Genomic DNA, 12,471 nt, shown 5'->3' with positions numbered 1-12,471 from the left:
ACTACGGCTCCCGGCGTGCCTTGCGGGCGCGCTCCCCAGGCGCCGCGAAAGGCCTGGAAGGAGCTGGGAGCTGGTGGTGTCGTCCCGCTCCGGGCCCAGCCCGGCGCGGCGCGGCAGAGCGCACTGGGTGGCGCGGGCGGCTGAGCGAGCCCTGGGCGTCACGGCGTGGAGCTCTGGGCGGTGAGCGGCTGTGGGGCGCGGCGCGATGCGGCGCGACGCGACGCGGCGCAACCTGACTTGACCTGGTCGGCGGCCGTTAGTGGCGCCGCGCGCGGGCCGTGTCCATGTCCCTCTCTCCCGGCAGCAGGAGATGGCAGCGCTGGGCAGACCCTGCCGCGGCCTCCCTGTCGCGGCCGCAGAGCTCCCGCAGGCCCTGGCCGGCGCCCCGGACCGCCACGGCCAGCCGGGGGCCGGCTCGCAGCCCGGAGCCGTCGGCTTGGAGTCGGTGCAGCCGGGGATGGTGACGATGACAGGGAACGGGAACGGCAGCGTCCGCGGCTGCGGCTCCGCTGACCTGCGGCTGCGGAACAGCTTTGACCTCGCCTCCTTAGCGGCGGTTGGGAGCTATAACGAGGGTCTGAGTGTTGCACCGGTGGGTTCCTTCACACACGCAGAACGGCCCCCGGGCTTGCTCCAGCAGCAGTGCCACAGCCAGTAAGTAGAAAACATCTCCCCGAACGGGGGAGGAAAATATGGCTCCGTTGTAGTAGGCCTATGCAAAGTTTAAGTTTTCTTTTCAAAAAAGACCATAATTTGTGCTTTTTTAGTATGCCACTGCTTCTGCAGTATTAGAATTGCCTTGGTTGTCCTGTTGTCTTAAGTTTATTGGTGGGGCATGAAGAAGCTTTCAAAAAAGGAAAGAAATGTGGTCATTTTTAGCTAGATCTCGATGTTCTTGTAAGTTCTTGTACTTTTATTTTACTTTTTTTCTTACGTGAGCACAAAGTATTTGTGTGAAGACAAAAACCATGATGCAGAATTTTATTTTTTGGTCATATTTAATTTGAGTATGTCACTGTGCGACAGAGTGAAGTTGGATCACATACTACTTCTCGAAACATTTGAACTGTAGGAAAAATCAGTCTTGCTCACTGTGGGAAAAAAACAAATACCATACAGGAAGAGAAATTATCATGGAATTCAGCTCAGAGAACTGAGTAATTCCTTTCTTCTTTGACTTCTTTTGGAACAAAGTGGTCATTTATTGTCCAAAATTTCTACTTCCTTCACAGCTGGTGACACGTTATGAATTGGTTTTAGCGTTTGTTATTTGTTGTAGTGAAATTTTAAAAGGGAGGAAGAATAGTATTTGGAAATCCCAGTGTACTTGGAAGATAATTACTAGCCACATAACCATTTGCTCTTTTTCTGCAGTGTGTCTGTTCGCTGTGGAAAGAAGCATAAACTAGAAGAAGAGGCAGAAGGGTAAATTAAATTTGTCTTCTTTGGTCTGAAAAATCTTAATTTGCTTTTTATTTTCTGTAAGGATTTCAGTGCATCTCATCTACAAGATATAAAGAAAAGGAACCTCTATCTGTTTCTGTTTGGAACTCTTCCCCTGAATTGCAGATATGAGCCCAAATGCATTTTATTCACCTAATTATTTGTGTAGCATTTTAGTAAGAGGAATGTTGGTTTACATGCTTTCGGAGAAGGAGATTTAATTTCCGTAGTGTGTCAAATCCTTTGAAATGCATGTGACTTTCTAAATTTTTTTTTTCCTGTAAGTTACAGGAAAAAATTCTCTGTACAATTTCTTTTTTGACAATTGTAAATTGGTTTTGTTTCCTAGTTGTCCTGTGAGGAAGAAGAGACTGACAGGAGCCAAAAATTCCCCTTTGAATCCCAGCACTGAAGAATGGATTCTCTGTGCAGGTCAGCAGGCAGCTGGGGAGGTAGCAAGTCAGTATGGTGGCAGCCGTCCTGAAGCTGCCATGTTAGAAATGCCCGGTGAAGAAATGGATCAGACAATGGGGGAACAGCAATGCGAGGTTGCTCGCAGGAAGCTTCAGGAAATTGAGGACAGGTAAATGCAGGGATTGAGTAGATGGGCTTTGCTTAGCTTTCCTTTTTTTTTGCTGGGCATTCAGGGGTAATTAGCGTTGAGCAGTACAACCATGCTGCTACAAGTCTGAGATGAACCTTTTGTTCGAGTGATTTCTTTTTAGGCTCCCTATGGTCTTATGCCTCTTGGGGTCAATACTATGATCTGAACTTGAGAGCTATAGAGCAAGATATACTGAATAAATAACTATCTCCTTAAAATTATGCAACATCATAATAGCAGGGTGGGTTTTGAATCATTCTTATGTGACTGTCCAGAACTCAAACTTTAACTGATATTGTCTGGTTAGGTTTAGCTCACCATTTTCTTTGTCAATTGCAACTTGTTCTGATTAATTCTTCTAGTAGCTCGGGATAAATGTGAAGCTGTTAGTATACAAAATAGCAGGAACCAGTAAGATCTTTCTGCATGTATGCAGTAAGACTGGGTTCCTTTTATAGTTAAATGTCAGAAGGTCTGATATGGCTATAATGGGACGACTATAAGCAGTCATTTAATAAATGTACTGTGCATTAAGCTCTTGCCTTTGAAAGGTTTCTGAGAATGTCATGTATATATCAGTTGATTACAGTTGGGCTAGTATTCCAAAATATTCTAAAGTGACTCTCGCAAACAGTCATTAGAAAAGCCAAAAGTTATAGAAATTACAGGACTAAAGATGTTTTTGGTGATTATTACTCCATAAGAAATTTGGAAAAGATGCAAGGTACTGTTGCACAATTTTAATATTTTGTGGGCAAATAAGAGCAGTAATATTTGTCTTACTATCTGGTTATTTCTACATTACGAAGTTTGCTTTGGCTCTCTCAGAGGATTGTTCTCTGTCCCTCCCAGCTACTCTGTTAAATTTTCTTTGAAAGGTGCATCAAAAACAAAGGCATTGCCTTAAGTTTGTTCTAAATGCTTAACCTTTAAGGATATTGCATCCATTTATCTGGAGTTAAAATGACACAAAAAGTTTAAGAACAGTGTTTGGTAGCTTTTCAGTAATTCTGAAGGTTAAGACATGGGGAGCTGAGAAAGTTAAGCTACTGCATAGCTAAGATTCATTCTTGTAATATGACTGAATTGTACACTTTCCCCTGAAGTGAATTTGTTTTCTTTCTCTTAGTGTATTTCTGCATTGCATACTGCTGGATAATGCAGAGATAATAAAGCTAGCTCAGGTACCAGAAATGGCATAGCTGCTTGTGTGGCTTATATTTTAACATTCATTCTTAGGTTAAATTGGCCCAAGAGAGACTCATGTTAACACAGCCCCGCTGCTTCTGGTACCCAACCTAGGTCAGATATCTACACTGTACAATGCAGTGCATGTAGATATAACTGTAGTCTGCAGTAGATGTGCCTATTAACAGTATGCTCAAAGGTGTTTATTTCCCTCTTCCCCCTCCATTCCTAGGATAATTGATGAAGATGAGGAAGTTCATGCTGATGGAAATATTAGCAATCTGCCCACTCTTATCCTGTCAGATACCCTTAAAAAAGGGATGAAGAGGGATTTTGGTGAAGTCCTGACAAAGAAAATAATAGAATCTATGTAAGTTCTGGAGGAAATCATGGTGCTATGTAGCTAACACATGCGAATTAGAAGAGAGACCCAGTCTGTTATGTTTGTGGAGATGTCCTTTATTACTGTATGATGCAGTCAGCATTGTATAACACACCATTTATCTGGTCAAAACCAGGAAATGCTATCTTAATATAAAACAGAAGCAAGTGTAACTCTAGTGGTCATCAAGCTGTCTGTTTTTACTCCTCACTTGTACAGGATGAAATATGTTGAATGCGCATGCATACTCTGTTTTTTATGTATGTGAGCTTCCAAAGGAGGAAGGTCCTGAAGTGTGACCAACAGTGGTCATCAAGTTTGGAGCAACAGAAAAGATTTTTCTTGAATACAGGTTAGAACTAGAAGTAATGGAACTAGTTAAGGAAGAGGAAATTTAATAGGAAAAAAAACTGGTATGTGCATTCTGAGACATAACTCCAGGTTAGCACAAAGGATGAAGATACTGACTGGTCTTCTGCATTTAATAGTTGTGATTGGAGAACTTTAATTCAACTGAGTCTCCATTCCTTCTAGGAGCCGTCCTTCTATGGAGCTGGTGCTTTGGAAACCTCTTCCTGAATTTCTCACAGATAAGCTGACATCTGTTTCTGTGAAGAATTTCAAGCAGCAGAGTACGGAAGAGTGTCAAGCTAAGCAATCATCACCAGGAGCTGATTTTCACCCACAGACTGACTCATTCCCTGAACCACAACAGACTTCAATGTCTCCAAATTTGTATGATAGTTTGGGGATCCCTGGGTGTGCTGAAGAAGAAATGGAGTTGTAGATATGAGATTTTAGACTGGAAGTGGTGACCTTCTGATGTTTTTATTGCTGTTTCTTCATTTCCTGCTTATTTCTGGTTTGATGTGTGAATCTGGAGTTTTATTTTCTTGTTTGTTTTCTCCTAGTAACAATCATATCAATACAGATTGGCCAGACGCAACTTTAGGAAATTAAAAAAAAAGACTTCTGTAGTCTGATCTGTTAAATATACTTTTTTTTTTTTTCTTTTTAAAGTGAGAACGAAATCTAAAAGGCTTTCAAACAAGGAAGTAGCTTTCCATATTGGTTAGTGGGGAAATATCCTCTTAATTGTCCCTGGTAAAGTATATAATGTAAATTCTGAATGTAACTGTGGCTCAAGCCACACCTTTCAGTTACTGAGCCATTGAGACTTTGATGCATATACTGTGCTTTGTCAGTTAGTTTCATCTGAATTACAAAAAGGTACTGAAAGAAAGGAATATTTCTGAGTCTGGTCACAGGTTAGGAAAAAAGCAATCCCTGTAAAAATATAACTTTTTCACACAATTATTACTTTATATGTGGCTGGTTTGCATTTCATTTAAACTCAAATGTAGAAATGTAGACATGACACATGCTGCACTGTGGTAGGGAAGGAATGTCATAGCTGAGTATAAGCCTTTTGCTTAAAAAAAAAAAAAAGGTAATTTTGGCTACTAACTTGCAAGATAACTCCTAACATTAGTTCTCTTTGGTTCACTGCCCCATAAAACTGTACTTACGTTTTTGATGGCCCCATCTTCCTTTCAAATGATGCAAAATCTAGAGAAAAGTGTTTCCTAGCCAATTGATTCACATTTTATGTTGTGCTGTGATTCTTTGCTTATATGCATTAAGTTGAAAAGTCAGTTGAGGTCAGTGTAACTTCTGATGAAATAAATGGTATGCTTTAATTTTGATAAACCTGGTAATTAAATCAGATAACATGGAACTGCTTTTTGGGTAAGGAAGGTTAAATGCTGCTTACCATATATAACTAAGTCCCAAACTTTAAGTGTGACTGCTGACATTGGTGGTGAAGTGAGTAAGATACTTGCCCTCTTCCTGAGTGAAACTTGACTTACAGTCTAAGTCAGAACATGTGCCATTAATATAATGCCGGGTAGTTAATATAGACTTATGTCAAAAGAATTTATCTCTGTTTATGGTGTTAGGAAAAGGAACTGCCAATGAGTTACCTCTTGCACCTTTCCTCAATACACAACACTTCTATTATGCTTAAAACCCTTAACCAAAGTAAAGAATCTTCTATTCAGTCTCCAAGCTTTCTTAGAGATGTCTGAATTGAGACTTTTCTTAATAAATTCCTTTCCCGGTAATGGACTCTGCTGGGAGTGTTACCATCCCAGTCTGCTTTTGACTTCTGTGTAACATAGAGATGGAGATACATTGATCTTTCAGTAATTCAGCTGTTTGTTTGCATGAAAAAATCATCTCTATTCTCTTTGCACAGGTTCTTAATAATCTTTGTGTTTTTCTTTTTTTTTAAGTGGGGTTGGGTTTTTTTTGTTGTTGAATAACCCATAGTGGATAGTTTAAAATCAAGCTTCCCTTTCTGCTGTCATCATTTCTCCTCTCTTGGTTGACAGCAAAAACTTCTTTATTGGAAAGGTATCTTTTGACAAGCATGTTTTGGTCAAGGGAGAGGAGTCCTTCATTTGTTTTATCCTGTCTATCTTGTTCTTGTTGAAGGTTGTGTAAAATTTGCTGTCTCTTGCTAAAAAATCTTGGAACTACACTAAAATCATACCAGCATTTGAGTAGATATTAGTCTGGAAACTGGTGTACAACTTTACCATTCTGGAATTTATATTAAATTGGAGAATGTGTGCAGCTTTTTTACTTTCAGTCTCTGCTATAAATCTCTTCCATAAACTGTGTAAAATTTCTCATGTGAGTATTGTTACACTGCTAAACTTGCTTAAAATATACAGCCTTCAACTTGCTGGGTTGCTCAAGTATAATGTAAAGCAATGCCTTTGGAGAAGGCTGTAGTCGATAAGGGTAGAAAATAGGATGCCTCTAAATACCTAACTGGTTTTAAGCTTGCAGGATTATAGTGAAGGTTCAAGGTTGGGACTTTTACCTGATGGATCTGATCCTAAATGAACTGAAAAGAAAGGAGAAAAAAAAGATTTGATTAAACCATCTCAACAACACTTGAATTATGGCAGAAGATTTAGAAAACTGTGGGAAGCCTAAGTATGTGAAATCTAGATGCAGAGTTTTTTCCTTTTAAAATTTTAATTACAAATTGATTAACTTGCAGGAGAACAAATTTATGTAGAACTCTTTAAAAGATTTTTTTTTCTTGTTAAATTTGAACTAAAGGTTGACTTTCAGCAGACTATTTCTTCTTTTAATCCTTTGATGCCAATGCACTATCACTGACCCCTATCATCTGAAACAAGAACTTAGCAGTGAACTATTGATAAAGAAAGACCATGAATGAGATGGGCAAAAAATGTCTTAAGAAGTTTTGCTTTAGTGCAGATGTTTATTTTGAATCTTCTGTAATTCATCTGAGCTCCTCTTTTAGAAGAGAACAGGTGAATCTCTTAATTGGTGAGGGCAGAAGTGTATGAGTAGGAATTATGTGCGAGGACTGAGCAAGTTTTTGCTCTAGCAATGATTTGGAGAGTGTAAGGGAGGGGAATGTTTCTGAGTCATTTCAAACTTCTGTATTTGTGACAGTTCCATTTGTCGTTGGCTTCCTTAAAAGACTTTTATTAATTCTGTTTACAAGCAGGATGGCATGGTTGATATAGTATTAGGAAAATCTTTATCCTTTATTTTTAAATATAGACGATCTGATCCTGGTCTGTTTTCTCTTGGGACCAAATCACCCTTTGTATGTCAGTTTTCAATAAATTTTTTAGAATATTTTTTAGATGGCTGTGTTTCATTCTTAATTGAGGTGAAGACTGAGAGTGTATGTCTGGTCCTTTTACAGGAGGTAGAATACTGTTCTGGTCTAGAAAAGTTTTCAATTTAACCATGTATTCCCAAGGACATGTCACTTTCCTCAACAGCAGGGTAGAAATAAACCTGAAAGCTGCAGACAGGGAAGAGTGGCTGTAGATGTGTCATGACCTGAGGGCCTCCAGGAAAGCAGAGAGACACCAAGAGGTGTTGCTGTAGCTTTTGTTTTCAGATCTTTCATTTTACCTTAGACTAAAATTATGGAAGCCAGGTGTGGCTAGCTCTGCCTAAAATCAATAAATACTTGAATGAGGAGAGTTTTAAAGCAAATCCAAATTTTAATAAGTTGTTTCATTGGAATGTAATGCTTTGCCCTCTTCTAACATTTTCTGTTCAAGAACTCTTCAAACAGTTCACAGTCTACATAAATTTGTATGCCAGATTAGTACTAATCTTTGATTTCAAAATGAGGGAAATCACACATCAAAAAAAAAAAAAAAAAAAAGAGAGAGTTTCTAGGCTGAGTCAAACACTGATTCACTTAAATTGTATTAAGAATTTTAAGAAGACTGAAGTTTTTCTCCAGTACAGGAAGCAGGAGAGAAAAAAAAATAAAGTTCAACTTATTTAGGATTGTGTACAGTGCTCTCAGCTGACTGAGAGTCTCATGCAAATATGGTTGTCAAGCTGTGGAGATGGTAAGAGTATTTCAGTTACAAAGCCAACCCTCTGGACAGAATTTATTTTGGCAGGGACTTCGAAGTGGGTTTGCAATTGCTCTAAAGCTTGTGTCTGGTATCAGTTTGCTATGGCAGATCTGTTGCTTCTATCACAGACATTTTGTAATCAACTGCAGCTGTAACAGATGTGTGCCGGGTCTGGATCTGTGCTTGCTGTAACACGAGTGGAGTTACTTATATCTCAGTAGAACATGGGACTCCAAAAAACAATTTAGAGTGATCAGAAAGACCTTTCTTTAGAAAGATCTCAAGGAAGCATGCTGTAAAGGTGACATCTCTGAAAGGTCCCTCAAAGCATGTATTATTCTCTCCAGCCTCTCCACAAACACACACTTTGAGTTTAGCTTAATTTAGCTTCTCTCATCCACAGGAAAATCTCAGATAAAGACCATCTGCTGCCACTATAAATTCTCACACTTCAATCTGAATGGTGATCACAAAATGGTTAAGGTTGGAAGGAACTGATGGAGATCATCTAGACCAAGCTCCTATCTGAATGCATAAAACTTTGTGGGGCCTTAACTACTAAGCTGGCTTGACTGCAGTAAAACACATTAGTGCTAATGGCAATTCTGAATTCCATTAGGCTTCCAAATGTCTAATGCCTCTAAAGAAATACCTACCTGCTTTTAAAGGGAAATGTCTTAGCGACAGCTAACAGCTCGCAATTGAAGTTTACATTGGAACCTGTACTGACAGTAATTCTCAATAAAGCATGCCAGGAAATACACATGGCTGTAAACTTCAAAAATGGAAACAACGAGGTGTAAATAATAGTTGAAATTTTGGTCCAGTGTGTTTGTCTGTGAGCCTACTAAGAGAAGTCCATGTTCCAAACATGATCGGAATGTAACCATAACCAAACTGGCCTTTGAATTTTTTTAGATCTGTTTAAAATGTTTATTGCTCATAGAGACATGTTTTAATCTGTAAGGTAAATGAAATGGATATGCATACCTCTGAAAGTGTAGGTTCATGCCTGTGAAGCATGCAATACTGCAAATGGGCAGTGGATAGCAGTGTTGTTAGCAGCATTTTTAAATCACAGCTAGGAAAGTATGGGTTATCAGGATATTGAAGCAACATTCAACAGAAAACATTGAGGCACATTTATTTAACTTACTCTTGTATGCCCTTTCACATTTCTATGCATAGTCCCAAATGGTGGTGCAGTGGCTGAACATCACTCTAGCCTTGATAAAGGGCTGAAGACTGATTACAGGCACCTACACCAGATAGCTGGGTAGAAGTGCTCCATCATCATCAAGACAGAAGGCATAAAGTTGGGAGAAACTACATGTCATCAAGCCCTGCAGAGCAGCCCATTGCAGAGGAGAAAAGGAGGCCAGAGGTGATTATGCCCTGTGGGCAGAAATACATCAATGTGGGGACATAAGAATTTTCTTGCCTGCTGGGGCAATAGCCATAGAAGTTTTCCTGTAGTAAATGAAGGCAGCTTCCTGATGCTGTATCATTCACCCCCATCCCAGTCTTGTCCTTTTGCCTAGTTGCATTTGTAGCAGCAAAAGAAAAATTCAGAGGATTGCAATATTCTAATTCAAAGTGATTAACCAGCAGCTGTTACAATTTAGGAAGAAAAAAAGGATGTGACCAAGTGCTGCTTCCCCTCACTGCTTTGATAGCAGCTTTGTTTCAAAGCACTTGGCAGCTCTAAGACAGGCTCTGAAGTTGGATTCAATTTACAGAAGCCCTAAAAAGCTTATCTGTGCAGCTACCGAATTGCATGTTGTCCACAATGAGGGTTAAAACCACCATTAACTACTTTGACATTTTTAACTGCTTTGATTCATTAAAGTTACAAACACTGAACTCTTGTACCAGTGGCTTAGAACAATTGCTGTAGCAGGAGCTTGTCCAGAAAAAGCTGAGAATTACATTTTAGTTGGTATAAAAACAGAGGAGAGCAATATGCAGTAGAGGTATAAATTTTTGGATTCTGAATGTTGTCTGAAGCAGTCCTTTACAATGTTGGAATTTCTGGTGGTGATCTCAAGGTGAAAACCCAGAAAGGCAGGCTCTTGCATATATTCGTATTTCTTCAAATGTGCCATTCCTGTATGGCTATAGAACTTTATGTCTGCCAGGCATTTGAGTGGCAGGAAGTTTTAGTTTTTCACAGGCTTCTGTCCTAGAAAGCAGAACAGCAGAGAGCAGTGCCTAAGCCATTTTCCATGTAGTTGGCTTTTCCTGTTTTTTTCAGGCAGCTATGTTTTTTTCAGGCAGCTATGTTTTTTTCAGGCAGCTATGTTTTTTTCAGGCAGCTATGTTTTTGTGCATCCCTCTGAAATTTAGTAATAGAAAGGAAGATTGCTTTGCTCTGTCCTTGGTTTAAGCTGAATTACTCTTGTAGAGTCCTTGAATTTACTATGCAATGCGCATATGATACTGCACAGCGCTATCTTGATGCTGCATCAAAAGTTGAAGTTAAAATTGCCACCTTTCTTATTCATTGAAAAGAAAGGCCCTCCCTTTCCCAAAGAAATTTGTTGCAAGTCTGAAAATAGTACAGGCAGTTTGCATGGTAGTTTGATAGCAAGCACACATACCTTACCACTTCCTGTCTTCCCCATCTGGTCAGGAAACATTGTGAGGTCTTAACCTGAGCTAACATAAAAAAAGAACTATCTTCAGAATTTCTGTTTAAAAAATAAATGATTCCTCCCATGAGAGGGAAAATATAGGTCTAAGTCTATTGTGCAGATGTTGAGCATTATAGGCTGCAAGCTTTGAACTAGTTTCTTTTGAATCTGGCTTTATTCCCCATAAGTTTAAGGAAATCCCAGAATTTGCATTTAGAGGCTGGAGAGGTGTTTTTTGATCAAGAACATCACAAAAACTTAGAACAGAGACGTTTTAGATGTTAAGGTTTTCTGGGCTGGTTCTTGAACGCTCTATGAAATTTTTCTACCATACCATCATTTCTGTCTGCATAAACTATGTTAAAACTAAAAAAAACTAAACACAAGACACCACACTAAAAAAGCCTAAAGCCTTACCCTTTTTCTTTTTCTTTTTTTTTTTTTTTTTTTAAGAAGCAGAGGCTGTATTTAAATCATTGCATAGTATATGGCAAGTCCATTATCTGTGATCACACTACTCCTAAAAACAAAACACAAGGGAAGATAAAAAGCTGTTCAGAAAGCTAGACTATTTAAAATTATGTATTTCATTACATAAACTTCTTTTGGCAAAGGCCTTACTTTCAGTAGTTTTTTTTTTTTTTTTTTTTTTTTTTAAGTGCTTGTTTTAACCACATCAGCCTCTGTAGCTGCATTGAAAGTGCATTTGCATGCTAATGAATGAATCTGGGCTGAAACATCCTTAGGGCTACAAAGATGACCAGAGGGCTGGAACATCTGCACTATGAGGAACAGCTGCAAGAGCTGCGCCTGTTCAGCCTGGGGAAGAGAAGACTGAGGGGGGGGCAGAATCTGATCAATGTGTATAAGTACCTGAAGGGAGGGCATTAAGGGAAAGGGGACAAACTCTTTTCAGTTGTCCCGTGTGACAGGACAAGAGGCAGTGGGCAGAAATTGAAGCACAGGAAGTTCCGCCTGAACATGAGGGGAAATTTCTTCCCCGTGAGAGTGAAGGAGCACTGGACCAGGTTGCCCAGAGAGGTTGTGCAGTCTCCTTCTCTGGAGATCTTCAAGGCCTGCCTGGATGCAACCCTGTCTACCATGCTCTAGGTGACCCTGCTGAGCAGGGAGGTTGGACTAGATGATCTGCAGAGGTCCCTTCCAACCTTACTGATTCTATGATTCTAATAAGCTGAGCTATTCTAAGGGCAGTATCATCACCAAAAAAATCTTTCCCTAAAATTGGCCATCTGCTCCTAGGGAAGGAAAGAAGTCTCACAGAGTAACAGGCTACATCTACAGTGAATCACAGCCACATTCTGCTTTCTCAGACAGCAAATTCACAAGAACACACAAATTGCCTGGAAGTAATGCACAGCACTGAGCAGAAACATAGTTACATTGATTACTAGGTTTAGTCTTTTCTGTACTGCCTTTCAAAGGCCAGATATTCCTACATGAGGACAGGAAGGAACAGCTACAAGAGCAGTAGAATGAGCTGCACACCTCCCGTGTGGCAAATCTTATCCTTCTTGTAAGTCCAGAGGAAGTATGAAATTTCAGTCCTTTAAAGACATCTTAATATCCTGTAATATTAGAAAGCAGCCAACTGTTAACTATGTTTTAAACTCCCAGGGTAGGGAATGTCAAGTACTGTTTTGAGAAAATGAGACATTTTCCCCTTACATCTCCAAAATATCATTTCTACTGAATTTAAATTTGTTTTGCAATTTCACATTCACCATTGTATTTCACACAAAGTCATGCAAAATTATGAATCAGTCA

At 39.6% G+C, this 12,471-nt stretch overlaps 1 protein-coding gene across 4 annotated transcripts; it reads left to right on the top strand.

The window, feature by feature from the left end:
- Positions 1-89: 89 nt before the first annotated feature.
- Positions 90-7,314, top strand: CCDC117 (coiled-coil domain containing 117). 4 transcript variants are annotated; one of them, XM_062590125.1, is made up of 6 exons: positions 94-180; positions 305-654; positions 1,375-1,425; positions 1,793-2,026; positions 3,468-3,605; positions 4,152-7,314. In XM_062590125.1, the coding sequence occupies exons 2-6, from the start codon at positions 311-313 to the stop codon at positions 4,402-4,404; spliced, it is 1,020 nt and encodes a 339-aa protein (XP_062446109.1). In that variant the 5' UTR covers positions 94-180; positions 305-310; the 3' UTR covers positions 4,405-7,314. The 4 variants fall into 4 exon arrangements, with proteins under 4 accessions (XP_062446111.1, XP_062446112.1, XP_062446109.1 ...); XM_062590126.1 differs by having other exon boundaries at positions 97-180; positions 308-654; XM_062590127.1 differs by lacking the exon at positions 1,375-1,425 and having other exon boundaries at positions 90-654.
- Positions 7,315-12,471: the final 5,157 nt, after the last annotated feature.

Source organism: Rhea pennata, chromosome 17 (assembly GCF_028389875.1).
Source record: "Rhea pennata isolate bPtePen1 chromosome 17, bPtePen1.pri, whole genome shotgun sequence".
NCBI lineage: Eukaryota > Metazoa > Chordata > Aves > Rheiformes > Rheidae > Rhea > Rhea pennata.
The sequence above is the reverse complement of the archived record's forward strand: the minus strand, read 5'-3'. Positions and strand labels throughout refer to the sequence as shown.

Excerpts from the sequence above, each read along its gene's own strand:
- CCDC117 (XM_062590125.1), top strand. The coding sequence starts at position 311 with ATGGCAGCGCTGGGCAGACCCTGCCGCGGCCTCCCTGTCGCGGCCGCA. Across the intron at positions 1,426-1,792 it reads CTAGAAGAAGAGGCAGAAGG|TTGTCCTGTGAGGAAGAAGA; the intron begins GTAAATTAAATT and ends TTTGTTTCCTAG. Across the intron at positions 2,027-3,467 it reads CTTCAGGAAATTGAGGACAG|GATAATTGATGAAGATGAGG; the intron begins GTAAATGCAGGG and ends CTCCATTCCTAG.